The sequence below is a fragment of the Piliocolobus tephrosceles genome, chromosome 1 (genome assembly GCF_002776525.5).
Source record: "Piliocolobus tephrosceles isolate RC106 chromosome 1, ASM277652v3, whole genome shotgun sequence".
NCBI classification, from domain to species: Eukaryota; Metazoa; Chordata; class Mammalia; order Primates; family Cercopithecidae; genus Piliocolobus; species Piliocolobus tephrosceles.
Genome location: NC_045434.1, coordinates 22,369,322 through 22,396,699, shown reverse-complemented (window position 1 = coordinate 22,396,699; position 27,378 = coordinate 22,369,322). Strand labels below are relative to the sequence as shown.

Below are 27,378 nucleotides of genomic sequence, written 5' to 3'. Positions count from 1 at the left end.
ATTATTATGAGCATTTTCAAAGGGACTTTCACATAAACATGTAGGCTGCACAATACCCTGAGATGGAATGGGTAGGTATTTTATACCTGTTTCACTGGTGCAAAGCTTTACATTTTAACAGATGTAGAAAACAAGATGTTAGACATTAAATTTCCAGTGAATGGGGAGCAGAGGGAAACTTTCTTCTGATGGGAAGGACACCTTCTCTGCTACAAAAGCCCTTTCTGGCTTCCTCAGGGGGGGAAATCAAGGAACATGTTGGGGAGTGGAGAGCATGTAGAAGAGGCCCTCCTTCTGCCCCTGGAGGCTCAGCCCTCTCAGCCTCTCAGTGGGAATGTGAGAATGAAAGTATGCATTAGTTGATGGGTTGATGCTGCTGCATGCTTCACGCAACCCCACTTCGGACCAGCTGGCTAGCCTTTCGAAGCCACACAGGGCAGTTCCACCTGGATTCATGCGGCCCCCAGAGAAGGGCTGATGAGCTGCTCAGGGTGGGAGCTGGGGTTGCTTCTAGTACTTGAAGGAAGGGGGAAGGAGAGAGTGGCATCCCTGCCTCTCTCCCTCTCCTCCACCCCCCTCTTCCCCTCCCTCCCACTCCTCCCACCTCCCTTCACCCCCGCCTCCCTCCCCTAAAATCTGTAATGATGGAGGTAGTGAAAAGCAGGGAAAGATTGATAATCAGCCTCATTATTACCAGCATTATATATAATTATAGCAAAACCTCACTCATTTGGATCAATTGAGAGAAAAATCAGTCTAAATTCGTGACAAGTTGGCAGATTACTTTTAAATTACAATTTTATTACTTCTAAGTAACACATGTGAATAGTTTGTGTTTCAAGTACCACAAGCTAACGGTTACTCAGTGGGGATTTTAGAAAACCTGCTTTAAAAGATTCTTTTGTAATTAACACCCCGTTAATATGCTAATGTGCTCCTACTATGCTTTTTAAATTGCTTGAATACGTATGTATCTTAAATAGACTCAACACTTCTACCATCTTATTTGCTCAACAAACATTTTTTATTATTGTTTTGTGAATGAACAAATACAAATTAGTTTATACCGTGACCAATTTAGTCACCAGTCTCAATTAATTATGTCGTAAATTAATAAGACCATGTTGGTTGCTTTTGTTTAGAAACCAGACTTTTAGAACTTGAAGAACCACCTCATTTTATAGAAGAGAGGTTGAGAGACTTGCCCAAGGGCACACAGGCAAAAACAGCAGGTCTTCTGGCTCCTGGGTCCAAGATTATTCCGTCTGCTACATAATGCCTTCCATTCCCAAAACTCTTTATAAATATGTGCTATTTATTTCCATACCAATCACTGGGTTATCAATCAAAAAATATTCGTTGAGCGCCTATTCTGTGCCAAGCCCTGTGCTTAATCCCCATATAATGGGGATAATAAAACTACCAGCCTTAGAGTGGTGTTGTAGTTATGAAATGAGTTGATACAAGTTAAGTATCCCTCATCCAAAATGCTTAACACAAGAAGTGTTTTGGATTTGGGAATTTCTTTTTATTTTGGAATATTTGCATTATACTTCCCAACTGAGCATCTATAATCCAGAAATCTGAAATCCAAAATACTCCAATGAGCATTTCCTTTGAGCATCATCCTGGTATTCAAAAAGTTCTGGATTTTGAAGCATTTCAGATTTTAGATGCTTGGATTAGGGATACTCAGTCAGAGTTGAGTCAATCTCAGCACTACAGATAGAGGGACCCCTCCTGGAGGCCACCGTCTATTTCATTCAAACTTCAAACTGACAGTGTAGTCTGTAAGGCAGAAATTATTCCCATTAGACAGATTAGGAAACTGAGGTTCAGAATGATAAAGTGGCCCTTTTGAGGGCTTGCTGCAAATTGTTGTAGACCTAGAATCTGAGTCTAGTCTAGCAGAATTTCTGTGAACATTTCTGCATATAATTAATGACATTTGCTTGCACACCACCTTTCCCAGCCAGCATCAAATTATAGACCTTGCTGGTACAGATGGATATTATGCCATCCCTAACAAATGAGAGGCTCCAGGGGATCCTGCTAACGAGGACCGGCTGGCTGTCCCTTTAAGCCAATTCCTTATACTGGTACATCATGTACCAGTTAGTCCATGAAGGCAGATGTCAATGAATGTTTGAAGCAGATGCCAATGAGGGTGCCCCCAGTTCTCTCCTCGTTCTTGAAGTCCTTGAACATCAATTATGTGCACACCCAGCTCTTGAATCCATGACCTCTGTCCATTTCTCTCTCTGGATTTCTTGTTCAGATAGGCTCTCTCTATCTGAACAAGGCAATCTTTATAGATTGTCTTCTAAAGATGGCAGTCATCTTAAAATACAGAGAACTATATTCCTAGTCCCATGTTACCACTGGGTAATATTCAGAACATTATCTGTTCTCAGGTTCTAAATCCCTGAATTCTTTGAATCCATTCACTTAAACTCAGCCCTAAGAAAAATTTGCAGAAATAATTAATCTCCAAATGTTTTGAAGGCGTCAGAGCTTGTAACTAGTTTATACATTCTGCCAGGGCAGGGAATGGGCTTCATGCTCTTGGTGTCTTACACAACCCATGTACAAGCAGATGCTTAGCCAGGCGTGCTGGCTGACTGACTGACTGGCATTCTCCATCAGTCTAGGACGTTCTTCCCCTCCTCTCCAACCTCTGCTCTCCACATCGCTGGGGCTGTGAAGACACAGATACTGTGAGCCCTGAACCCTCCAGGAGGCTGCTTCCCCATGACACGACACTAGTGACCAATAAAGTGAAAAGGAGGAACAAAGGAGATGTTGAGTCACAGAAATGAAACCCAGGCAACCAGCCTATAAGAAACACTTCAAAATACTCTTTAAGCACTTTGTTTCCCGTTCCTCTGACATCTTTTAAATGTTTTTTGAATTAAAGATGATAACAGGCTTCTTCACTTTTCAAGTTTGGATGTGAATTCTGAAATCCCAACGGGAGTTTGGGATTGACCTTTAACCTTGAAACTCTTGTTGTCCCCCACTTCTGCCCCCATCTGGTTACAGCAGCTGATAAAAGAGGGCAGGGAACTCCAGGTTGTTCTATTTGCATTTGAGGAAGTGTGGGGGGGTCAGGACTTCTCAAGGTCACCGCCTGGGGCGAGGGTCTCCTGAAAATGATAGGAGTTGGAAATCCCAGGTCATGGCTCCCTTTCTGTCTGACCTCATGAGTGCCTGCCCTGGGATGATGTGTGAAAACATAGTTTTCTGAAAATGGTGCTCCCTCCGAGGCAGAATCCATGTCTTTCTTACTTTGTCAGCATCTCATAGTGTGCCATCTGACACTTTAAGAACAGGCGAATCTCCTCTAAGAAAAAGGTACATACCAAATTCTAGCTAAATTTAGTGTCATAGTCTCCAGATTTTCTGTAGAAAAGGGAACTAACTTTTATTATGTGTTTATAATTTTCCAGGCTTGATTTTATTTAACCCTCACACTGTGGAAGGTTAACCCTTGTGGTTGGTGGCATTGAGCTATTTTACCAAAGGGTGGGAGGAGGACTCACTGTGCCTCAGCCCCCTCTACTCCCCTTCCTGCCACCCCAGGTGGCTCCAAGGGGACTCGGGGAATTCAGTTTGAAGACCACAAACAGCCACAGGTCCTGGGCAAGCCGTACCTGCTTTCCCCAGTGTCCTTGCTTGTAACTGAGGGGTTGAACTCGATGATCTGCTGGCCCCTCTGTGTAGCTTTGACAGTCAATCCAGCTTGGTGACAGGGAAGCTGGAGGAAGAGCAGTGTGGTACTAAGGTGTTGGGGATCACTACTAACTGAAGAGCAATCAGAAACGGTAATGGTAATAGAACTTCTCCAGAATGATCCCCTAGAGGTCTGCAAGCTTATTGGAATGCAGCCATAACTGTGTGCGTTAGCTTACACATTGACTGTGGCTGCTTTCACACTACAAAGGATATTGTGAGTAGTTGTCACAGAGACGGTACAGCCAGCAAGACTGAAATGCTTACTGTCTGACCCTTGAAAGAAAAAGTTTGCCAACCTCTACTCCAGAATGCAAAATCGGGTTCCACTTATTAAAATAAGTTGAGGTCCACCTGGAAAAATATTTTAATCCTTGTTTTATTAGCAACTTTGGGGGCCCAGTCCCCTGCCCCCCACTCCTAGTCATTTTGTTCATTTGCTGCAATTATGTGTGTTCTAAAGGAAAAGAATGCATTATGATCCATAAGTAAGTTGTAAAGAGCATAGGGTAAGAATTAAGTATCTTAGTTTTTCTTACACATAGTCCACCCATTTTGGGCTTATCTGGGCTTACCTTCCACTATCTCTCTTCCACTCTGGCAAGTGGCAAGCACAGTGCAGGAGTTCAGCACAGCAGCCCCGGCACGAGACTGCCTGGATTTGGATCCTGGCCCTGCTTTTTACCAGCTAGGAGGTCTTGGCAGTTTGCTTAATCTCCCTGTGGCTCCACTTTCCTGTCAGTAAAATGGGGATGAGGATACTAATAGTACCTTATTTCCAAGGGCCCTTGAGAATATTAAACAAGATGATGCATGCCATGCCCTTGGAAGGGTACATGGCACATAGTAGTTGCCTAATAAATATTAGCCACTCCAAGCTGAGTATCCCTCATTGGAAATGCTTGTGAATCAAAATATTTCAGATTTTGAATCTTTTTTTGATTTTGGGATATTTACATTATATACTTACTGGTTTTGCACTCCTAATCCAAAAATCCCAAATACTCCAATGAATGTTTCTTTTGAGAGTCATGTCAGTGCTTAAAAAGTTTTGGATTTTGAAACATTTTGGATTTGGGATTTCTGGATTAGAGATGCTCAACATGTATAAAGTGTTTAGAACCATGTCTGGCTTGTGGCAGTTGCTCAGTAAATATTAGTTATTGTTATTGTTACACAACAGAGGCGGTGACAGTCAGTTGTTGGTTGAAATGCCTGTGCCTGGCAATCTCCTGCTGACCTTGCTCAGCAGCATGTCTGTGTTAAGAGTTGAGCCAGGAAAGGATATATGAGTAAATTTGCTACAGACAAAGAAAAATAAGCCACGTGTCCGAGCATCCTGTGATTGCTGGGCTTTCACACCATATCCCTCCCTTGGAGGAACAGAGGCAGGCTTTGGTGTGTGACACTTCCGCCGTGGGAGAGATCAGAGTGGGACAGGGCCCCATGGTGCTCCCGTGACTTCATATGGAGACTCCTGACTCTGAAAAATGCCAAGTCTTTAGCTCTGTCCCTTTCCCCATGGGTGGGCATTAGCCATTATCAATGATTCATTACAAGTTTCCATTCCAACCTGAAGAGGGTTGCTAATGGGAGAGCAAACTCTCTACCCTTCCTGGCACAGCAGCAAAGGGGTGGAAACACCAAGCCATTTGCTACCTTGTTTGGCCAGTCAGAAAGACTGCATGCTTGACATTTTGCTTTTATTGGCTGAGGATGAGGTTGCTAAGCAACTTCCTTACCTTGGTAAGAATTCTGTAGTTCTAAGTACCCTGGCTTTTGTGTCCCCTTTCTCAGTAATCTCTCTCTCTCTCTCTCTCTCTCTCTCTCACACACACACACACACAGACACACAGACACACACACACGCAATGCAATTCATTGTTTAGAGATTGGGGTTCTGGTAAACATCAGGGACATTGTTATGCAAATAATTTCTGTTGATAAACTTTATACCTAGTTATATACATTAATTAACAAAAAATTAATGACTTCATAATCTCAGGAGCTCTCAGCAGTCCTCTGAGTTAGGCCTATTTGTCTCAATTTATGAATGAGGAAACTGCAGTTTATAGAGGTCATGTTCCTTGCCCAAATTTACATAGGTGGAAAGTGGCAGAACCTCAACCTAGAACTCTTTGACTTCCGAGCTCTTGTCTCCTCCTTAGTCCTGCATCCCTGAAACTATATTGCCATCAATGAACACAGGGACTTTTGGAGTCATTGTAGAGTTATGCACTCTACAGATTCCCTTCTCAGTTTTGGCTCCTGGTGACATTCTTAGCACCTTTAATTGGAATACCAAATGGTTTGAAGGCCTAACATGGTCCAGTTGATGGTGACAGGTACCCCTCTGCACGTGGTCCAGGCTCAGACCATTCCAGACCACCAACACTTGCACTTCTTTCTTTTCAGTGCCAATGAGCCAGGTCCTACCCAATGCTCATGAAACATTAGTGCTGGGAGGGATCTTACAGGTCACTGAGTGCCAGCTCCTTACTGGGGGAAATGAGACCCAGGAGGATGCAATGCTATTCTTGGGTATGTTACCAGGAGAGAAGAAAATCTTTTGAGGAACTCCACTAGTGCTTTTTCATTAGATAAGTTATTTTGTAAATAAAATCATTGCCTGAGCAAAGAGAATGAACTCTGCAGCCTACAGACTTGGTGCATTTTCCAGGCATCTGGCATAGGTGGCTGGAAGATCAAGAGGGCACAGGGGAAGGCAGGGAGCAAGGTTGATGGGATGCCAGGGCCAGGGGTCATGTCACAGAGTGAATTGGACTGAGAGACTGGATCAGGCCATTTGTGCTGTTGGTATCTCGTGCTATAAGATACCTCAGACTAGGTAATTTATAAATAATAGGAATTTATTGCTCACAGTTCTGGAGACTTGGAAGTTCAGGATCAAGATGCGAGTGGGTTCGTGTCTGGTGAGGGCCACTCTCTGCTTCCAAAGATGGTGCCTCACATGATGGAAGGGATGGAAAAATGGACAAATGGCGTATCCTCTGATGCAGAAGAGATGAAAGGGTCAGGCAGTTCACTGAAGTCCTGTCTTATAAGGGCATTAATCCCATTTGTGAGGGTGGAGCCCTCATGGCCTGCTTACCTCCAAAAGGCCCCACCTGTTACTACTCTCTTATGGTTTAAATTCCAGCACAAATTTTGGAAGGACATATGCATTTAAATCATTGCAAGGACCAAAAGGGAGCATTAGGGAAAACCTTGACTTCAGATTTGGACTAGACTTATCCTAGGCTGAGGGCTAGACAGAGTTTACCCTGGAACAATTTGCAATAAACACCACTCATCCTTCAAACAGGAGCCTGCCTACTTGCAGCTGGTGCTGAAGGGAAACCTGTCAGTTTTCTGCCTAGTTCATAGCTTAACCAGAAGGCTCTTGGTGGGGAAGGAAAAGAAATAAGATATAATCAGGTATCTGGAAAACTTGTGGTGCCTATTGATATTAGCTATAGTTTCGATGGGGCTGTGGGGAAAAAAAAAAAAGGAATGAGAGAGGCTGACAAAGACATCACAGACAGGTATGCATTAGTGTCTATTTGGGAGAATAGATGAATTTTCCATTGAGAAACACTTTTGTCATAAAAGTTATTGTTTTCCAACTTGTCTAAAAGCAAAGTTATTTATTTCTAAGAACTACTGGGCCATTGTGAGAGGCAAAGAACTAAAATGCGTTTCTCTAAGATGTATCTGCCTCTTAAAATTCTATTTTATTTTTTAAAATGTAGTTATAAAATAGCCCACCTCTTCTGGGTCATTGACTCGACAGAAATAAATCACATTTTAAAGGCCATTGATAGCCAAACTTTAACTCATTATTTCATTGTATCTCAACAATGTACCATTCTCACCACTGCCCCGAGTAGTCAGGTTGCCTTACTTCTTATTAATAATGATAACAACAAAAATGTACTTTAAATTTCAAATCACTTTCACATCATTATCTCATTTTATTTTTGAAACAACTCATGAGTTCTTCAAAGTCCATATTTGTATATTTTTGTGCAGCTTGATGTTTCTTAAACATCATTCCTTTGCATACTATTTTCATGATATTTTATATATCCTCTGTACTCAGACTTTTTCTTAAATCAATTTACTGTTTTTAAGAAAGCTTAAATAGCTATCTTTGGGAAGATAATTTTATAACAAAAAATGAGAGCTCAGTCCCTCCTGATAAATAACAGGAAACAGAAAACATAAATATAAAACTATTAATTTTCTTTTAAGTTTGCTGACATACCACTTAAAATGTCCTTTGTCACTGGTGGCAGAGGGATCACACCCTGGAACTCTTGAATTGATGAGTGTGAAGCAAACTCTTGCTCTTGCCTGTCCCCTCAGTCTAGGCCTGATGTCAGGCTTTGGTTCTTGACCCTGGGGGATAAAGAAATAGAAGGCTTAGTCTCTCTCAGATCTGTTTAAAGCGGAATAAAAAGGAAAGTTGCAGGGTGGTCTGGTCTGTTTTTGGCAAGCCTAAGCAAGAAGGGAAAGTCAATTTCCTTCAGATAGCTTGGTCATGGGGGAAGGACAGCTGTCTTCCCAGTGGAATTCATGGCTCCTCACCCATTGAGTCAGGGCTGGCTCCTAACTCACCTGTCACACTTTATCTTAGTAACAGACTCAAGGTATTCATTGGCTCGTTAAATGTCACAGCCCCCAGGGCCTCAGGAGAGTCTAAAACTGCTCTTTCCAATGAGTGGCCATCTGAAAAGAGTCTCTTGGTTTTCTTGGCTTTGAGTTCTTGAGTGCTGCCCTCTTTTCTCTCCTTCAGATGAACTTTCAGCTTGAGATCACTTCATAATTGAGTCATCTTGTGCTCTTGGTGCAGATGGCTCTCCAATCATCTTTGCTGTCCTTGACAATAAACACAGAGGAGAGCGTGGGTTTCAGATTGGCAGTTTGAATCAAGGCTTTGCAACTAACTACCTGGGCAGTGCCAGGTAATCTTGATAGAGATGGAGAAACAAAACTGGGCGTGGCTTTTTCCTTTTTGTTTAGTGGGAAAGACGGGAATAAACAAATATGGCCATACAGTATAACAAATGCTAAGATACAAGTAAGGACAGATACTTTTAGGGGACAAAAAACGGCAGCAAACCAGACCAGAAACACCAGGGAAAGCTTCCTGGAGGAGGTGGTACTTGAGTTAGACCTTGAAAGTTGAATAAGAGCTTCTAGACAGTGGAGGCAGAGGTAAGTCACCCTGGAATGGTGAATGGTATGGGGTTAGATGGAGCCTAAGTTTTCTTATCTGCAAAAGGCTGAAATGATCTTCATAGGCTTATTGTCAGGATAATGTTATGGAAATTGGCTGATGCTATTGAGGACAAATAATAAATATTTGAGTTATTCATTTTAACCACTTTGTCACTCCCCTGTGGGCCCACAGCATGTATTTCCTCCTTGATTGTGGTACTTAGGACATGGGGTGTTGGGACTTACCTGTTTATGAGGTAATCGTCCCTGATAGACCAAAGCTCCATAGGTAGAACGAGGGTCACAGCTTCCTTGGAGTGACTTCCTTCTACAAGTAGCCCTTAACTAAGCTAGCAGAAGCTCCAAGAGAAACTGCAGGTTGACATTTTTTCCAGTGGGTTGTTTATGTTTAAGAATGGTTTCACAGTTATATTTCTGACACTTTCTGCTCTCCTCCAGAACTTGAAGGAAGCCAGTTTTTCCCAGCATCCTACTCCTAACACTACACTTAGCACCCACTGATGTTGCCCAAAGGTTTAGGACAATGCCTTGCATGTAGTAGGCACTCAAGAAGTATTTGTTGAATGAATAGTGAGCCACATAAAGTTAGGCATATGACTTCCTCTACTCCTTATCACATCTGCTTGGCAAGGTGTCTGACCCACAGCAGCCATCTGAGAATGGGGTAACTTCTCCAGCAGGCCGTGCTTACTGAGCACTTAATCCTCTCCCTTTCTATCCATGTGGACAGCGTGGGTGCCATGGATGTGCCGTGTGCCGCTACTGTGCACATGGCTTCTTTGCATCTGTTCTTGCATGCTAGCTGCACAGGGATCTAATGATGTGATTCATGGTGGGCTGCCCTGTGGTGTTTTCTAGTCTCTGCTTTGCTGCCGCAGATCCTAAAGTTTATAGCTCCTCTCTTCTGGAGAGAATGTTCCGTGCGGGGCTACCAAGATGACAGGAGGGCACTCTCCTGTTTCATCTCGAGTTTGCTACTGACTACAGGGGAATGTGGGTTCAATTTATTGGAAGAAAGTGGTACTGATGATCTCCTCACCCAGACTCTGTTCTACAGACACTTTTGGTTGCAGCATTCTATTCTTGGAGGCAGAAATGGTCTCAGAAGTCCGGTCTGCACTTGCCTTCCTGTGTTTCCTGGGCTTCTGTGGCCATAAAGCCATGCCTAGCCATTCCAAGTCTTCTCCCCTGAGTGCTAATTAACCCTGTGCTATAGAGAAGGACAGGACAAGAACATCATGTACATAAAGCTTCAATAGATAAAGGAAACTAGGGCTATGACAACAGCCACTGCCTTCCCCATCATTATTATGCAATGTGACCCCTGACGTCAACGACTGTGTGCTCTTCAGCTCTGAATCCCTAGCACCTGGTACCCTAATAAATGTTTGCTGCATATACATGAATGAATCTCAGCCCTGCCCCAATGCTCAGAGCAATATGAGTTCTAGGCAGGGAATTCTGGAGCAGCCTGGGAACCTACTTGCTCTCCCCATCTGAGGTTTGGTATAGACTCACCTTCCCAGGCCAGGCCACAGTCACTCAGGCCAGGAGTTTGTGGGCTGTGCCCCTTGTTGCACTGGCCATGGATCCAGCATCACCCAGAGTGGATTCCAAGCTGGGATCCAGAGAACGTCCATGCTTATTTCTATGCTAGGCCAGGCCCTCTCCCCTCTGTGTCCCTCGCTTGTCTTTATACCACCAGGGTAGTGTAGGGGAGAGCACCTAGGGCTCACAGATGTGTAGGTGTGGCTAAAAAGAGGGGCAAGATACAGGAAAGAAAGGTGGGGCTGAGCCTCTGTCCCCCAGGGCCCATTTCGATGCCCCCCAACCTCCCACCACCTATATACTTCTTCTCCTTACAGGCTCCCCTGGCCACACTGGCTCTACATCCATGAGCCCGTCAGCAGCCTTGTCCACAGGGAAGCCAATGGACAGCCACCCCAGCTACACGGACACCCCAGTGAGTGCCCCACGGACTCTGAGTGCAGTGGGGACCCCCCTCAATGCCCTGGGCTCTCCGTATCGAGTCATCACCTCTGCCATGGGCCCACCCTCAGGAGCACTGGCAGCACCTCCAGGAATCAACCTGGTTGCCCCACCCAGCTCTCAGGTAGGTGTTCTTCCTCTCCAAGGCCTTTCCAGCCATCTTACATGGTCTCACCCAGGCTGCTCCTGGAGCAGAACCAGCACTCAGCAGGTGCATAGTATGTGCTTGGTGAAGGGGTTGGATGGTCTCTGCAGACGTCCTTCAGGCAGGGCCTTCACTGCATGTGTCCTCAGGCTGAGCGGTCCTGAAGAACTGACAACTCCTCATGGTCCAGGAGACTGTGACCAAAAGGGAGCCTGCCTTGCGGTTTTAGTAGTTCAGCCCTGGCTGTGATTTCAACATCTCTCAGGGTTGTTTGTGTCATCAGCAGAGTGGACCTCTTTCATTCTTCTCAATTCAATCATGAGCACTTGTTGAGTCACTGAAGTGCCATGTGCTCTTGTTAAAGGCAATGCAGAAATGATCAGGATATGGCCATTGCTTTTCAGGAGCTTACAACAGAGAGGAGAAATAGACAGGTATGGCAATGGATAAATTGAGAATAAGGCAGACTGCATTACATGCTGTCTCTGAGACTATGGGAAGTCGGGAAGGAAACTTTACCTTAATTTCGAGTGCCTTCTGCTATGATGGAGGAGAAGAGGTATTTGCATGGTACATGGTAGGTTGCTACTCTGCAGAGCCTATAGGATGACCAGATGTCTTTACTTCCTTCTAGCAATACCACACTAAGGTCATCATCCTTCCCCTCTTGTAATGGTTGGCTATTGCTGCAATAATGCTGCATAACAAAAAATTCCCAAACACTTATCTTCTCACTCATATATCTACCTTAGACTAGGACAGATGGCTCTGCTTCAGATGGTGAGCGAGTGGGCTCAGCTATAGGCTCCTCATGCTTCAGTAGGAGCAGCAGCTACCTGGGGCATGCTTTTCTCATGGTGTATCATAGAAATGCGAAAGTCCAAACCCAACCCAGAAAGCACAGTGAAGTCTCTGCTCAAATCATGCCCACTGACATTCCATCAGTGTAAGAAAACCAAATGACTGATTCAGGCCAGGCGCAGTGGCTCATGCCTGTAATTCCAGAACTTTGAGAGGCCAAGGCGGGTGGATCACGAGGTCAGGAGGTCAAGACCATCCTGGCTAGTAAAGCGAAGCCCTGTCTCTTCTAAAAATACAAAAAATTAGCCGGGCATGGTGGCAGACGCCTGTAATCTCAGCTACTCGAGAGGCTGAGGCAGGGGAATAGCTTGAACCTGGGAGGCGGAGGTTGCAGTGAGCTGAGATCGTGCCACTGCACCACTGCACTTCAGCCTGGGCAACAGAGTGAGATTCCATTTCTAAAGAACAAAACCAAACAAAACAAAATATGACAGATTCCAACATTGATGGGATAAGGAAGAAGGTTGTGTCTATACTACTGGGACTATACTATATATAGTATATACTATACTGCAGAGACACGATGCAAAGAATATGAAGAATGAAGAAGAGTGAAGTATTAAGAACAATAATCCCATCTGCCATACCTTCTTCTTTCCCTGTATAATAGCCAGGGTTCCTGCTGCCCCAACTACCAGCACACCTAGAGGCAGAACTGGCAGGTCCTTTACATGTCAACTTGACTGTGCCATAGGATGCCCTCATATTTGGTTAAACATTGTTCTGGGTGTTTCTGAGACGGTGCTTTTGGATGAGATGAACATTTAAATAGGTAGACTGAGTAAAGGAGTTTGCCTTCTCTAATGTGAGTGGGCATCATCCAATTAGTTGAAGATCTGAATAGAACAAAAAAGCTCACCCTCCTCTGAGTAAGAGAGAACTTTCCTGCCTATGACCTTTGAACTGTGACATCATTTTTTTCCTGTCTCTGAACTTGAACTGAATCATTTGCTCTTCCTGGATCTCAAGCCTGCTGGCCTTTGGAGTGTGCCATGAGCTTTTCTGGGTCTCCAACTTGCTGACTCACCCTGTTGGTCTTGGAACTTATCAGCCTCCAAAATCATGTGAGACAATTGCTTATAATAAAATTTAAAATACATACATACATACACACACACACACACACACACGCACACACACGCACACACGCCTCCTATAGATTCTGTTTCTCTGGAGATCACTGACTAATGCAGTCCCAAAGCCTCCTTCGAATATAGTTTTGAAGAGGAGGCAGGGCTCCTTTTATGTCAGCATTTTCTGCTACTCCAGAGAGAACTTCAGTAACCACTCCTGGAGTCTCCTCTGAGATACCTCATATTCTAGGGGTCTGAAAGCAAATTCTTGTGGAGTTATAGCATAGAGCCAGTAAGGACTTCAAAAATGTATTGCTCCTTGGATTAGGTAATTAGGAAACTGCCTTAGAGATAAACTAGTGTAGGGATTCCAGGAGCTGGGGCCAGTCAGGTAACACAGGTGAGTTAATGAGGGGGTGTGTAAGTCAATGGGGTGGGTGTGGACTGTGGAGAACTGCCCTGCTCCCTCAAAGCTGTTCAAATTCAAAGACTTTTAATGCATTCTTCAGGCCAAATAAACTACTTTCTTGGGTCTAATTTGGCCAGTCATCTTCATCCCAGTTTCTAATCTTATGGTTCTCACCTGTAGGACATTTTTCAGAGTACACGTTTCTCCCTCATCCCGTATTTGGGCCCCTGTGCAGGTAACAAAAGCCCCACAGGGATCCTAACTGCCCCACTCCTGCTCAAATGAGGATCACTCATTCTGTCCAAAGCCTCTATTCCACAAATGAAGTAGCAAGACTTGGGGAGCCCAAGTGACTTGTCCGGCCTCACACAGCCAGTCAAGAACAGAGCCAAAATGAGAACCTGTCCCTGGGCTTGCAACCCTGTGTTCACGATCCTGCATTTTCCTAATGCTGTGATATATGCTGACTTGCACAGTGACCCCAAGATCTTCCTGTTGGCTGCCAAGGGTTAAAAGATGAATAGTCAGTGCTCCTGGGGAATCTTGTGGGAGAAGTGGCCACATTATGCAGACCCATTGCACTTCGGTGCTGCCTGTGTGCTGTCATAGATGCAGGGGCAGACCTGAAGGGAGCAAAGAGAAGGACCTATAAACTGCTCAATATATATTCCTTGACCCCAGCGAGAGTACAAAACTGCTCGGAGGAGTGGGGATGAAGAAGCAGTGGGGGTTTACATGTATTTATGCCACCCACAGCCACTGTAATCAGCAGGGCCATTGATAACCTATGCTTCATAATGTATGAGGCTTGTTTATTCCCTTTCTTTCCTGTGAATGGAGTCCAGGAAGGCGAGTAAAATCTGGTAGTTAGAGACAGAAAGTACATTGAAGTTTTGGGATGAAAGTACAGTTTTGCAAAGGGCATTGACATTCATCCCAATAACTATTTATGTGGACCTACTGTGCGTCAGGTACGAATTGATATTGTCCTAGGTTTTAGGGATAAGCATGGAATAAGGTGGCCAAGGTCTTTACTCTCATGGCAATTACAAAATAGCAGGCAGGACACACAAAAACCTAAGGAATAAACAAGATAGTTTCAAATAAAAATCATAACATCTAAAAAGAAATAAAATAGGGTGAGGTGGTAGACAGATCCTGTGGGTAGGAATTGGACAAGGCACCATCCCTCTGAGGCCACTTTTAGCCGCCACACTCAAGTTTGATTGAGCCAAACCTGGCCAGTCAATTCATCTTCAGAGCTGTGTGAGTAGCAGGGCTGCTATTCCTGGACCATATGTCTGTACAGAGGGATTGGGGTTGAAAGGTCAGATGGAAGCTTTGGTCCTGGCCAACTGGGCTGTGTGCAGAGGCCAACGCCAAGTTTGGCTGTGGGGAGCTATATTAAGCTTGCCAAGTGCCGGGGAATCTCAGCAGCCTGAGACCCTGAGCAGTGTTCTGGGCTTGGACTCCGGAACCACACTGCAGCAAAGCTTTGCCCAGTTAACGAGATGACACTGGACAAAAGGCCTTGGTGTTAGCTACAGTGAGCTGGACTCTGGATTGTCTGGGCAGATTATTCCTATGCATCCTGCCTTCCTCACCCAGGACTGGTCTGAGAGGGATTCATGATGGAAGCATGTTCGTTCTGTGACCTGGGTCTCGCGTAAGTACGATTTGGGGGTGCAGGGAGGAGGAACTGTCTAGGGGTGGGAGCAGAAGGCAGGGCCAGTGTCCTACTCTGTGCTCTGTCATTTCGTTGTTTGTGCTTCTCTTTTTGCAGTTGTTGGATTTTTGAGCTTGAGGAGTAAAGAGATCGGAACTGGTACGATGAAGGCAGAAGTTGTGTAATCTTTTGCAAACCACTTTAACTTGTTTCTGTTTCTGTTTCCTTTTCTTTATCGTGGGGTTACAAATACTTGCCCTGATTACCCTACAGGGATCTTTTTAGGCATGTCAAAGAAGATGTGGATTTAAAAATCACTTCTCAACATGTGCAGTGCTCTATAGCCAAAAGTTGGTATTATTAAGATTATTCCCAGGTGATAGTATTATACACTGAGGTCATTCAGGTGTACTGTGCTTCTGAAAGGTTCTAGAGAAGTTCATTTCAACAAGCATTTATTGAACCAGGCCCAGTACTGGGCATTGGAGATACCAAAAATGTGTATGAGATTCAATCCCTGCCCTGGGGAGCATCTAAGTGGAGTGATGCAATTTCTAAAGACATCAATATATAATTGGGAAGATATTGATGTACTTTTTAGATAATGTGATATAGGAAACATTTTTCCAAGTGTGTTTGTGTGTGTGTATGTGTTTGATACTGCATCTTTGTCAGCATGATGTCTGCTGGCTGGACTCCAGAACAGGCCTCACAGATCTTTGTGATATTCCTGTCTTTTTCTCCCTTCCTGAACTCTGCAGCCTGACCTGGGCTCTATCACTGCTAATTTCTGCTTAGGTATTTATTGGTAACTGAATTATTATCCTCTTAAGTCTGTTTGCATTTTTATAGAAAATAAATAAAAATTGCAAATGTTAGAACTGGAATAGACCTTAAAGTTCATCTCGTCTGATGATTTGAAAAAATTAAGGCATCAAGTCTGCTTCAGATGAAAGCATCTGTGGAAGCCCAATATACACATAAGATAAAAACAGATCTGGTTGAGCCAGGGACAAAAGACTTGAAGCCTCAGCCTCCCTGCCCCCCAGCGACACACACACTCACCTAGAAATGGGGAAGTAGAGTCTTTGCTAAGTGAAGTGACCTGATTAGGAAGTGGCAGGTTTAGACCAAACCCATGTTGGAGGTTCAGGCTTATTACTCCTCATGATGAAGGCCCTAACTAAATTAAGGCTGTGCGACTATAAGGGTTCTGCTCCCTGTAACAGGAGCGCCTGCCTGCAGCCTAACCTTTGGTGGAAGGATTTGGGCTGAACATAGCTCAGAAATGCAGGACTCAATGTTCAAGGATGGCTCCCGAAGCATGCAGAATGAATTGGTTCCTGGCTGAGTCTGCAAAAGGGAAGACAATCCAGCAGACAAGTATGTTTCTTTTCTGTTCTCAGGGAGCAGCCGGCTTCCGTGCAGGAGCAGATAGGAGTTGCCTGGTGAATCCCAGCTCTAAAGTGCTTATTTCAGTAGACTGTTTCTAATGGAACAAGACAGCTGGGATTGGGGGACTTGGGGACCAGGCAGCTAATGGGTTTATGCTCTGATGGCTGCCTTTGATCTCATCTGCCATTGCTCTGAGCCCAAAACAAACCCCAAGCCAGCCAGAGAGATGGGCAGAGAAAATATCAACCCACCTGTCTCACTGCCCCTCCTGCCACTATCCACTCATGAAGAGGAGGAGTGTTGGAGAGGGACTGCTGGCTCAGACTGGGGAGAAAGTGCCCCAAAGCAAGTCTGCTCCTTCAGGGGCTCCTGGCCAAGGAGGTGGGGAAGGAAGCTGCTAGGGAAGGTGAGGGTTGAGGATCGCCTGTCACCCAAGGCAGACAATGTGGTGAATGGGGAATGATGATCTAGGATCCAGGATCCTGGGGTTCTGGCTCCAAGCAGTCAGACCTGGTAAGGTACCTAACCTGGTGTCTGGGCAGGTGCAATAGCCTTGGATGTCTCCTTCAATCTTCCCTCATGCTCTACCTCATTTTCTATATTACTGAGATAGTTTCATGTAATTATTTCTCTGCTCCAAGCCTCCAGTGGCTACTTATTGCTTCCCAAACTAAATCCATTCTCCTAGCCAGACAATTCAGCTTCTAGGCTCTGTGATAGCCCGCTTCTCAGCATTATCTCCCATCCATCCACTGGACATGCTTGCTCCACAAACACCTGGGCTTCCCTCTAGGCCACTGCTCTCAAAGCCTTCTGCCCATCACTAGCCCATCCAAATCCCATCCATTTTTGAAGGCTGTCACATCCCAGCTCAAATGCCACTTCCTTCATAAAGCCTTCCCTGATCTCAACAGCATGTGATCTTTCCTTCCTAAATGATCCATACTGACTTTTAATCTCATTAATGGCCAGTTCCTTGAGGCAGTGTCTGCATCTCACTCCACTTTGGATCTCCATATTGTTCCTGAATAAACACATGAATAAACCCACTTTAAGGCTCATGTCCTTATCTGTAAATAGGAAGACCTCTTAGGGTTGTTGTGAGGATTAACATAATGAATCAGCAGTGAGCAAGCTTTCCACAGATGGCAGCAATGGCAATCATTACTCTCTGTGGTTGCTGCAGGCTGGTGGTTATGGAACTGGCCCTGCGGGAGTGGGGGGTAGGAGGAGAAGGAAGGGTGACGTCCCCTTGAGCCTCAGGTGATGGTGGTTTCTTCCTTACTCCCATGACTTTTCTTGTCCATCTGAGGACTTGGGGACAGAGCCATGGTCAACTAGAGGCCTCTCTCTGTGGGCTCATCTGACCTGAAGTTCTTCCATTTCATGAGTCAGATCCAAGTGCTAACCTCTGTTTCTTTGAGGCACTTGAGGAAAGCTGTTGCCTAGAAGTCACGCTACAGCAGTGGTTCTTAACCCTGGATGCACATTAATGTCATCTGGTCAAATTAAGAGATGCCAGAGCCGGCCAGGTGTGGTGGCTCTCCCCTGTAATCCCAGCACTTTGGGAGGCCAAGGCAGGCAGATTGCCTGAGGTCAGGAGTTCAAGATCAGTCTGGCTAACATGGTGAAACCCTGTCTCTAATAAAAACACAAAAATAAAATTAGCCAGGTGTGGTGGCATGCACCTGTAATCCCAGCTACTTGGGAGGCTGAGGCAGAGGAATTGCTTGAACCAGGGAGGTGGAGTTTGCAGCGAGCCGAGATGGTGCCACTGCACTCCAGCCTGGGCAACAGAGCGAAACTCCGTCTCAAAAAAAAGGAAAAAAAAAAAAAAGAAAGAAAGAAAGAAAGAAAGAAATGCCAGAGCCGAGGCCCTACCTCTCAGACTCATGGAATCAGAATCTCAAGACATGGGGTCCATGTTTTTTTCAAAGCCCCCAGGATTGAGAACCTCCACTTTTTTTTCAAAGCCCCCAGGATTGAAAACCAGTGTACTACATGAAAACAAAGCAAAATGCTGGTTACAAGCTCCACATGTCTTCTCATAGCCTTGTATAAAAAAAGGGGCGGTGCAGAAGAGAGAGAGAATTCTTCTATCACATATGTGTTGTCATTTATTATGCAAATTAAGTTTAAAAATTAATAGTGATGTTGATTTCAAAACAAAGCACCAAAGGCTGTGTCTTTTATTTTTTGTATCCCTCATAACGTTAGCTGAGAGCTTCTGTTTGCCTCCTGCACTCAATAAATATTTGCTTAGTGAATTGAAAAGGCTAGTGAATTTAGAAGGAACCCAGCTTAGGCTCTATTGTAGTTTCTGTTTTATTGAAACTTTTTTCTGTCCCAACGGCCTTGAATAGAGAGGAAAATCATACTTTGATTGAGTTTGAGAATTATTGTCACTCTGGTTAGGCAACATGATTCAACATTCAGACAAACCATGGAAAGTCAGTGGTTCCTAACCCCTAAACGTTTACCTCTATTGGACACTTACACACATACATATCCTGCACCACCTTCATTTGGACTTGCTTGTAAGTGTTCTTATTTTTTTTGTGCATGTTCTGACTCCTTGATGACATTGTACATTTTTGAGGAATGAGAGATATACCTTCTGGGTTTCTATCACTGATGGGATGACTGGCTCAAATTTATTCAACTTGCTTTCTTTGGTGAATATAAGACACTTAGCTGTAGTTTCTTAGGAATCTTCCCAAGAACACTGGGAGCTACAGGGATGGTGGTAGGGAACTGATATTAACTTAAAATAAGGGATGTATTTGAGTTAGCATCTTCAGTGTGCTTGCAGAGATGACCACTACACATGTCCTTTTTCATTTTACTGTGAACTCCTTCTGGGTGTGTATTATTCTTTGCCTTTGTATTCCAGAGCCTGGCACAGTGTCTGGCATGCTGAGTGCCCAGGGAATGTCTGTTGATTGACTAATGAATGAATTTGCATTCTTTTGCTTGGCTCTCTTAGAGTGTAAGTCGTTAGCCTGAGGGCCATAGCTCCTCTTGCAGCATGGCTGAATAGGCAGTCAATAGTTGATAAAAATTTAAAAATACACAGTTGACATTGTCCCGAGTGTGTAATTTGGCATGGATTTCTAGCTCAAATAAAACATACGAGTAAAATGAATGAAAGCAGAGAGACTCTAATGGAGATGTGTTGTGATTTTTGGTTTAGGTTTTGGTTTCTAGAAATAATTTTGTTCCTCCTATGGCACTTTTACCCCTCCCTTAAGTTCATCTCACAGATAGGCAGTTTCAAATACTCTGTACTTGGAAACTGTTTCTTGAAATAGAACTTGTTTTTTCTTGAGTGTGCCCTCATTGCCTTAGGCCCTGGGGATTGAGTTTACTCTGGCTCTGTGCTTTACAGTATTTTTTTCTCTTGCAGCTAAATGTGGTCAACAGCGTCAGCAGTTCAGAGGACATCAAGCCCTTACCAGGGCTTCCCGGGATTGGAAACATGAACTACCCATCCACCAGCCCCGGATCTCTGGTTAAACACATCTGTGCCATCTGTGGAGACAGATCCTCAGGTACATGCAGAAGCAGACAGCCCCCGAAAAGTGCCACAGAGGAGGGGTTGCTCACTGCCTGCCTGGATACTTTGTACCCCATGAAAGGAAAATGGCCCTTTAGGATGGGCTAACTGGGGACCCGCCTGACGTTTCTGTCACTGGGTTCATAGGTTGCCGTTCTGATGAATTTAAAGTATGGCTTTATTTTTTGAGGATGAGATTTACAGGAAGCATTTCAGAAACCCTTCTCCGGAGTCACACTATGACACATGTATCTGAGCGACAGAAGCTGTTGTGATTATCAAGTATTTCTGCCGGGTATGGGGGCTCACACCTATAATCCCAGTGCTTTGGTGTAGTCCCAGCTACTTGGGAGGCTGAGGTGGGAGGATGGCTTGAGCCTGGGAAGTCAAGCCTGCAGTGAGCCATGATCATGCTACGCCAGCCTGGGCCACAGAATGAGACCCCGTCTTAAAAAAAAAAAAAAAAAAAAAAAGGTATTAAGAAAAATCCCTCCCAAATAAGCAATTGTAAAAATAATGTCCTAATGTAGAGGATTTGAACAAACTAGAAAACTCCAAAGAAAAAGTAAAAAAATTACCCATAATGTCCCCAAGAAAGATAAACCCTTTAATATTTTAGCATATCTCCTGCTATAACATTCTAGGTTTTCAATATGTTTTTATAGGCAGGAATACATGTGTTTTCACCAACTTATCTTTGATTCTCTTCTCCTTTTCTCAGTTATTTCTTTCCTTGCTTCTTTCCTCTCCATTCTTCCTGCCCCATATTTCCCTCCCCACCAATTTTGAACACATCTGAATCTCTGATTTGATTATTTGAATAATAATAAGAGGAGGAGGTTATTTTCTTTTCTATAGCTGTCCATGATGGCTAACTGAATATTTCCTTAACCTCTTAATGTCACCAAAGCCACTACAGAATGTCACTCCGTTGAAAGTTCCAGGCACCTAGAACTTACCTAGCTGAATGACTGATGTTTTCTTGCTCTCAAAAAATACTTCCTAAATCATGCAGACTTGGCCATTGCCATAACAGCACACCAGCCACAGTCCGACAGAGTGTTTACTCTGCTATGCTTATTCTAGTTGAAAGTCTATGAGGTTCATTTAAATATTGAAAAGCCATGGGAGTGACTATGTCACACAGTTGAAAAATTGGTCCCATATTTCTCTAAGACAAGTATTTCAGAGCTGAGAGCACTGGGTTTTCTGGGCCCAAGATAAAATCCCGTATTTATCATTGCTGTGGGTTCAGCATTGTGAAAAGCCAGCCTGTAGTATGGTCAACTAATGAGGCACAGATTGGCTTTTCTTCAGGCAGGCTATCTCTAACCATCATTTCATCTTACAGTGGCTTCCTCTGAACTGTAAGCTCCTGAGATGCTGGAAACCTAAGTAAAACAGAATTAGAAAGTCATGTCACTTCTGCAGCTCAGTGACATCACATATTACATTCAAGAATCAGACATAAATATGTTTTGAAGGATTTGTTTCCTTATATTTTTGAAGTTCCGTAATTTCAATCAATCAAGCATAATGCCTGGTGCATAGTATTGAGAAGACTTTTACCTAGAAAAGGGATTGTGATTGATTCATGATGGCTGTGTGAGGATGGGCTTGGTGGGCCTCCTGACACAAATTAGCTGCCCCTGCTTGGGGTAATTGAAAACTGCATGTGTGGAGCAGGTAATAAGGGCAGTAAGATATGCAACAAATTAGTCTGGATTAGTCTGGATTAAGCAAAATCACCTTCTTCTTCTTTTTTTTAGTTGAGACAGGGTCTTGCCCTGTCACTTAGGCTGGAGGGCAGGGACATGATCTTGGCTCACTGTAACCTCCGCCTCCCGGGTTGAAGTGATTCTCATACCTCAGCCTCTGGAGTAGCTGAGAAAACAAGCATGCGCCACCGTGCCAGGCTAATTTGTGTGTGTGTGTGTGTGTATATATATATATATCTATATATCTATATCTATATCTATCTATCTATCTATCTATATATATTTTTTTGTGATAGAGACGAGGTTTTACCATGTTAGCCAGGCTGGTCTCAAAACTCCTGACCTCAAGTGATCTGCCCGCCTCGGCCTCCCAAAGTGCTGGGATTACAGGCATGAGCCACCATGCCTGGCTGCAAAATCAGCTTCTATCAGATCTTTATGTCATAGCCTGATTGTCACATGATGAAATAAAGATCAAATAGCAATGAATTTCCTCAACAGGCAATAGCACTTAAAAATTCATAACTCAGAATTCTGTTCATAGTTTATGGCAAAGGATAATAAATTTAAGTGGGTTTCCTAAGAACTTGGGTTTCAGTTATAGGAAATATTAGTTAAGTTGGGATTCTTTTCCTGCTAGGTAATATGTGACAAGCATATATATTTTTACTTATTATTTACACTAATGTTTTGAATGGAAGCAGAACATTTGCTTAACTAAACCCAAGAGTTGCCTTCATAAAATAAACGTAAAGAAAGCCTTAGCTTTAGGAATTTTCTAGTAATTCTATCTGGAATTAGCAATGCAGAGGAAAGAGACAAGGAAAAGTGTATTTGCTCTGTCTGAGTTTGGTTCCTGTGATCAAGCCTGCATTCTCTGCTAGTTATTATTTGCTTTCTGTCCCAGTGGCTAAGTGATGTGCCAATTTCTCTGGGGAAGAGCCAAGAGGTTCTTTTGAATGAAAGATCCAAATAAACACAAGAACAATCTATGGAATGTTCTTTTCTTGTAACCAGGAAAGCACTATGGGGTGTACAGTTGTGAAGGCTGCAAAGGGTTCTTCAAGAGGACGATAAGGAAGGACCTCATCTACACGTGTCGGGATAATAAAGACTGCCTCATTGACAAGCGTCAGCGCAACCGCTGCCAGTACTGTCGCTATCAGAAGTGCCTTGTCATGGGCATGAAGAGGGAAGGTGAGACACATTCAATTCTAATACTTGTGTCTGGAGAGAGGCATTTCCTAGGGCAAGGGGACATTCAACCGTAATACATGAGAAGTCATGGTGCCCAAAGTCATCCTAATTTCCCCTTCAAACTTCTTCCCCACAGGGCTTTAAAGAGAAGTCTGAATTGGAGGTTAGGATAACTTTGGGTACCATGACTTCTCGTGTATTGCAATTGAATGTACCCTTGTCCTAGGAAATGTGTCTCTCCAGAGCAGAGAGGGCAAGAGGATCTTCCTCCTCCACCTTTACCCATCCTCTTCGGGAGCCCAGATAGTGATCCCCGAACTGGACCATCTCCTTTTTTCTTCCAATAACCAGGCAGCAAGTCTCAGAGACAAGATTTCAGGGTCCTTATGCTCTGTTCTACCAATGGATCGTTAGACTGACCTTCAGGGTGGAGGTGATTTTTCTCCCTTAATCCTAGGTCTCTCTCTAGGGAAAACTGCAGGTTTGATTTCACTCACTGAGCTTTTTTTTACCTGGGTCTTCTATCAATTCTTTGATATTGGTATATTCCACCATCTTTTGGCATTACTGGCATACACAGGTTTGATAGGCCTGGCCTTCCTATTCAGAGAGACCACCATTGTGTGTTGAAAACATCACATCTTTTAATTTTTAGTGTGGTTTAGCTGGGTATTCTAGTGTCAGAAAAAAAACCTCAGAAGGTGCTTTCTGTTCCGTTAGTAGATGGAAAAGTGTTTCCATTAAGTAGCACAGATAAATTGAAGTGGGCAGTTAATTAACTAGCGAGCTCAAGCAGGGACATGGGGTTAGTAGCGAATCTTAATAGATTTTAGAGTAAGAAGGTCCTGCCTCTCTTTAGGAAATAAGGACAAGGAGTTCAGGCAGTCAGGCCCAGCACGCTCCTCATTCTTGAGGAACTTCTTTTCTGTGAGGAGAGGGCATCTTACTGAAAGGGTCAGTGAAGAAGGGCTCTTTGTGTCCCTGCTAAAAGTGAATGTCACCCACAAGCAAACAAATTATTGGAATCTTAACATGTCAGAATGCTAGAGGTGGCCTTACAGGGTGACCTAATCAACTGTAAGCATCCGCCAGATGAGAAAACAGGCTCAGAGAGGTGAACGGAGTTTTCTGAGGTGCCAAAGGCAGGCAACGAATTGACCCCAGGTCTCTGACTCTCAGATCGGTGCTAGTCTGTGTCTCCTTCCCTACCAGGTTGTGAAGGAACTGAAGACAGCCCTCGCCGTGACATCTAACAGCAACCTCAAAAGTGAGAGACCCAAATCTCAGCTCCTGATAATCTGCCTCACACCCCAGCCTGTTCCTCACACAGTCTTCCCCTTTCAGGAAATGGCCACTTATTTTCCAGTTGCTCAGAACAAAAACCATTGACTCCCCGCTTTTTTCATACACCACATGTAGTGGGTGAGGAAATCTTGCCTCTTCCTCAACATATGTCCAGAATCTTTCCATGTCTCACTACTTTTACCACTAAACCCTCAATCCAAGCTACCCATATCTTTTGCAGTGATCTACATAGCATCCTAAGACATCTCCCTCTTTCTATCTTTGTCCTTCTACAGTCTCTTCTTAGCACAGTAACCAGAGGGAGGCTTTGAAGAAGTAGATTGGGTCCAGGTATTCCTTCACCAAAATCCTCCAGTGTCTTTCCTTCTCACCCAGAAAAAAAAGCAAAAATCTTTGTCACGACTTAAGGTTGTACATGGCCTGGACGCCTTGTTGTCTCCCAGCCTCAGCTATCCTGGTCTTTTTGATGGTCCTCAAATATACCAGGGATGTGCCCACCTCAGGGCCTTTGCACTTGCTGTCTGTCTAGATGATTTTTTTTTTTTTCAGGTATCTGCATGGCTCACTTCTTCTCATCCTTCAGATCTTTACTCAATTCTCACTTTCTTGGTAAAGCCTTGCCTGGTTATACCATCTAAAATTGCACCAGCCAGCGCCAACCCTTCCTTGTCTCTTTTACACAGCACTTATCACTATCTAACACTTGTACTTATCTTGTTTACTGTCGGTATCCATGAAGGCGGGGGCTTTGTCTGATTTTTCCCCCCACTGCTTTATCACCAGTGATTAATACACTGTAGCCATTTAATAAATTGTTGAATGAACAGTTTAAACTGAATGCTGAAATCAGAAGTTTTAGAAGTGCAGGAGCTCCTAAAAATGACTCATTCATTTATTCATTGAGTATTAGCTGAGTGCCTACTCTGTGCTTACGTCATACTTGCTGTGGCAGTGGGATCAATGATGTTACAGATTGGAACATATGATATGAAATACCTGCTGGTGAAGAACATCTTTTTTCCAGCAAGATAGAATTGATACTCCTTGGAACTTCCCCCACCATGATTATCAAAATGAAACTAATGACTACAAGTATTTCTCCCATTAACAAGAGCCCAGTGGCTGCAGGGTCATTTTTTCCTCCTAAAACACTTGAGATAAGTTTCTAGTTGACTTGGAAAAATAAGTTTTCATTAAGCACATGATAATGAATTAAAAGAAAATGAATGGTCTCAGTCAGAGAAACCATCATTTCTATTTCTCTAGAGTTAGTCTAATCCATCTCTGGAAACGCAGGCTGAATATCTCCAGCTCAGTTAGGGACAGAGTGGTCAATAGGTGAAATGTTGGGAAATGTGGTTTGTTAACTGTTGTTTAAAAAGGAGGGAAAACAGGGACATGTGAACCGTAAGAGACTGGGCACTCCTTCTTGTATGGCTTGGGTACTTTAATAGAAAATTGGACCTAGTTTTGGCTCCTGCATTTTTTAAAAGACTGTGGAGAAACAGAAAGAATAGTGAAAAGCTGAGTAGTAAAAATTAGGAGAGGGAAATGAGCTGTTAGGGAACTTTCTAAAGAGATTGGCACCATTTACCCTGACAAAGAGAAGGCAAAGAAGTGAATCAGTTCCTCCTCTTGCTATATAAGGGGCCACATTCAAAAGGCCACTGGATAGCCTGTCCTTCACTGCCATCATTTCTGGTCTTGATTTATAGAATTTGGGGTTCCGTTTGGACACTTTCTTGAGGACAAGAATAATAACATCCTGGAGCAGATAGCAGAGAGACCATGGAAATCACACAGATAAAGAGATGGAATTGGGTTGGGCACAGAGTTTACTTGCCTGGGACCAGGGGCCAGGACTTGTTGCCCTTTTAGGATACATAATGTTAAAGCTAGAGTGGACATTTTCTATTCTCTAATGTAACACGTCCATTTCCTGAAGGACAAATCAGAGGTTCAGAGAGCCTAGGGACCCGCACAAGCTCACGCAGCAAGCACATGGCAGACCCTGTATAGGACTGGGACCCTCTGATTCGTGGGCCACCTCAGGAATTCTGGAATGTCTATTTCCATGATTTCTCATCATATACATGCAGTTTTAAGACTGGAGAAGGGATTTTCTTTGAGGCTGTTCGTGGGCAGCATTGGCATCCTTGTGAGCCCTGTGTGGTCTTTATTACTAGACCTATCCTAGTACTTCGGTGGCAGTATTGAGAGGTTAGAGATGGGCCCAGGAGGAGCCATTGTGGGTGTATGTGGTGGTTCCACCATGGCCTACCACGTGCCCTCAGATATGTTACCAGTTTCTCTGTGGCTCGTAATATGTCAGAGGGTTATTGTGAGGATTAAATGAAATGTAATCTATTTAAAATGTTGAGCATCAATCCTGACACAGAGAAAGAGCTTCATAAATGTTGGCTATTGTAAGGAGTGCAAAATAAACACATGTTGGATGAATGGCTAAAATCCTTTCCTAAGGCAGGAGTGTGGTTCTATTTTTGATCATCCAGGGTTCCCTGGATATACCCTGATGTGTGTCGTAATAGTAGCTCAGAATGTCTGACACGTAGAAGCTACATCCCAAAAACAATATATGACTCCTCATTTATGACAGGAAGATTTAAAGTGCAAAGAGGAAAAGTGAATAGCAAAGGGTTTTCTCAGTTAATGGCAAAACCAGAATTAGAATTGAATGCCCTGACACCAAGGATATTTTCTTTGAAGCTTGAAGGTTATTTTCCTCGAGTGTTACAAATCTGTAGAAGACATTGACTGAGGACCACGAATGAAACTTAACTTAGTTTGCTTTCCCTCATCTTTTAAAGTCAAGACAAATAGAAGCTCATAACCTACCTTTAAAAAATTAATACAAGAAGCATTCAACATTTCCCAGTAAATCCAAATATAATAAAAAATACATATTGTAGTTTCTACATATTGCCAGTGAATGAAGGCTGACAGAATGAGCAGGAAGTAAGGATAAGACAGAAACAGGAAGAACAACAGGAGAGACAGGAAGAGGCCAAAAAAGGAGATGGAGAGATGAGCCCAAGGGGGTAAAAAGACACAAAGGCAAAGAGGAAAT

General features: G+C 43.7%; 1 protein-coding gene across 2 annotated transcripts in view; it reads left to right on the top strand.

The window, feature by feature from the left end:
• Positions 1-27,378, top strand: part of RXRG (retinoid X receptor gamma) — a 45,065-nt gene that overhangs the window by 5,968 nt on the left and 11,719 nt on the right. The window contains exons 2-5 of one of the 2 annotated variants that reach the window (XM_023207011.1): positions 10,842-11,089; positions 15,062-15,119; positions 19,921-20,065; positions 22,806-22,985. In XM_023207011.1, the coding sequence (XP_023062779.1) occupies positions 19,993-20,065; positions 22,806-22,985 (253 nt within the window). In that variant the 5' untranslated portion in view covers positions 10,842-11,089; positions 15,062-15,119; positions 19,921-19,992. The remainder of the gene's footprint in view (positions 1-10,841; positions 11,090-15,061; positions 15,120-19,920; positions 20,066-22,805; positions 22,986-27,378) is intronic. The other variant, XM_023207010.2, reaches the window with a different exon arrangement.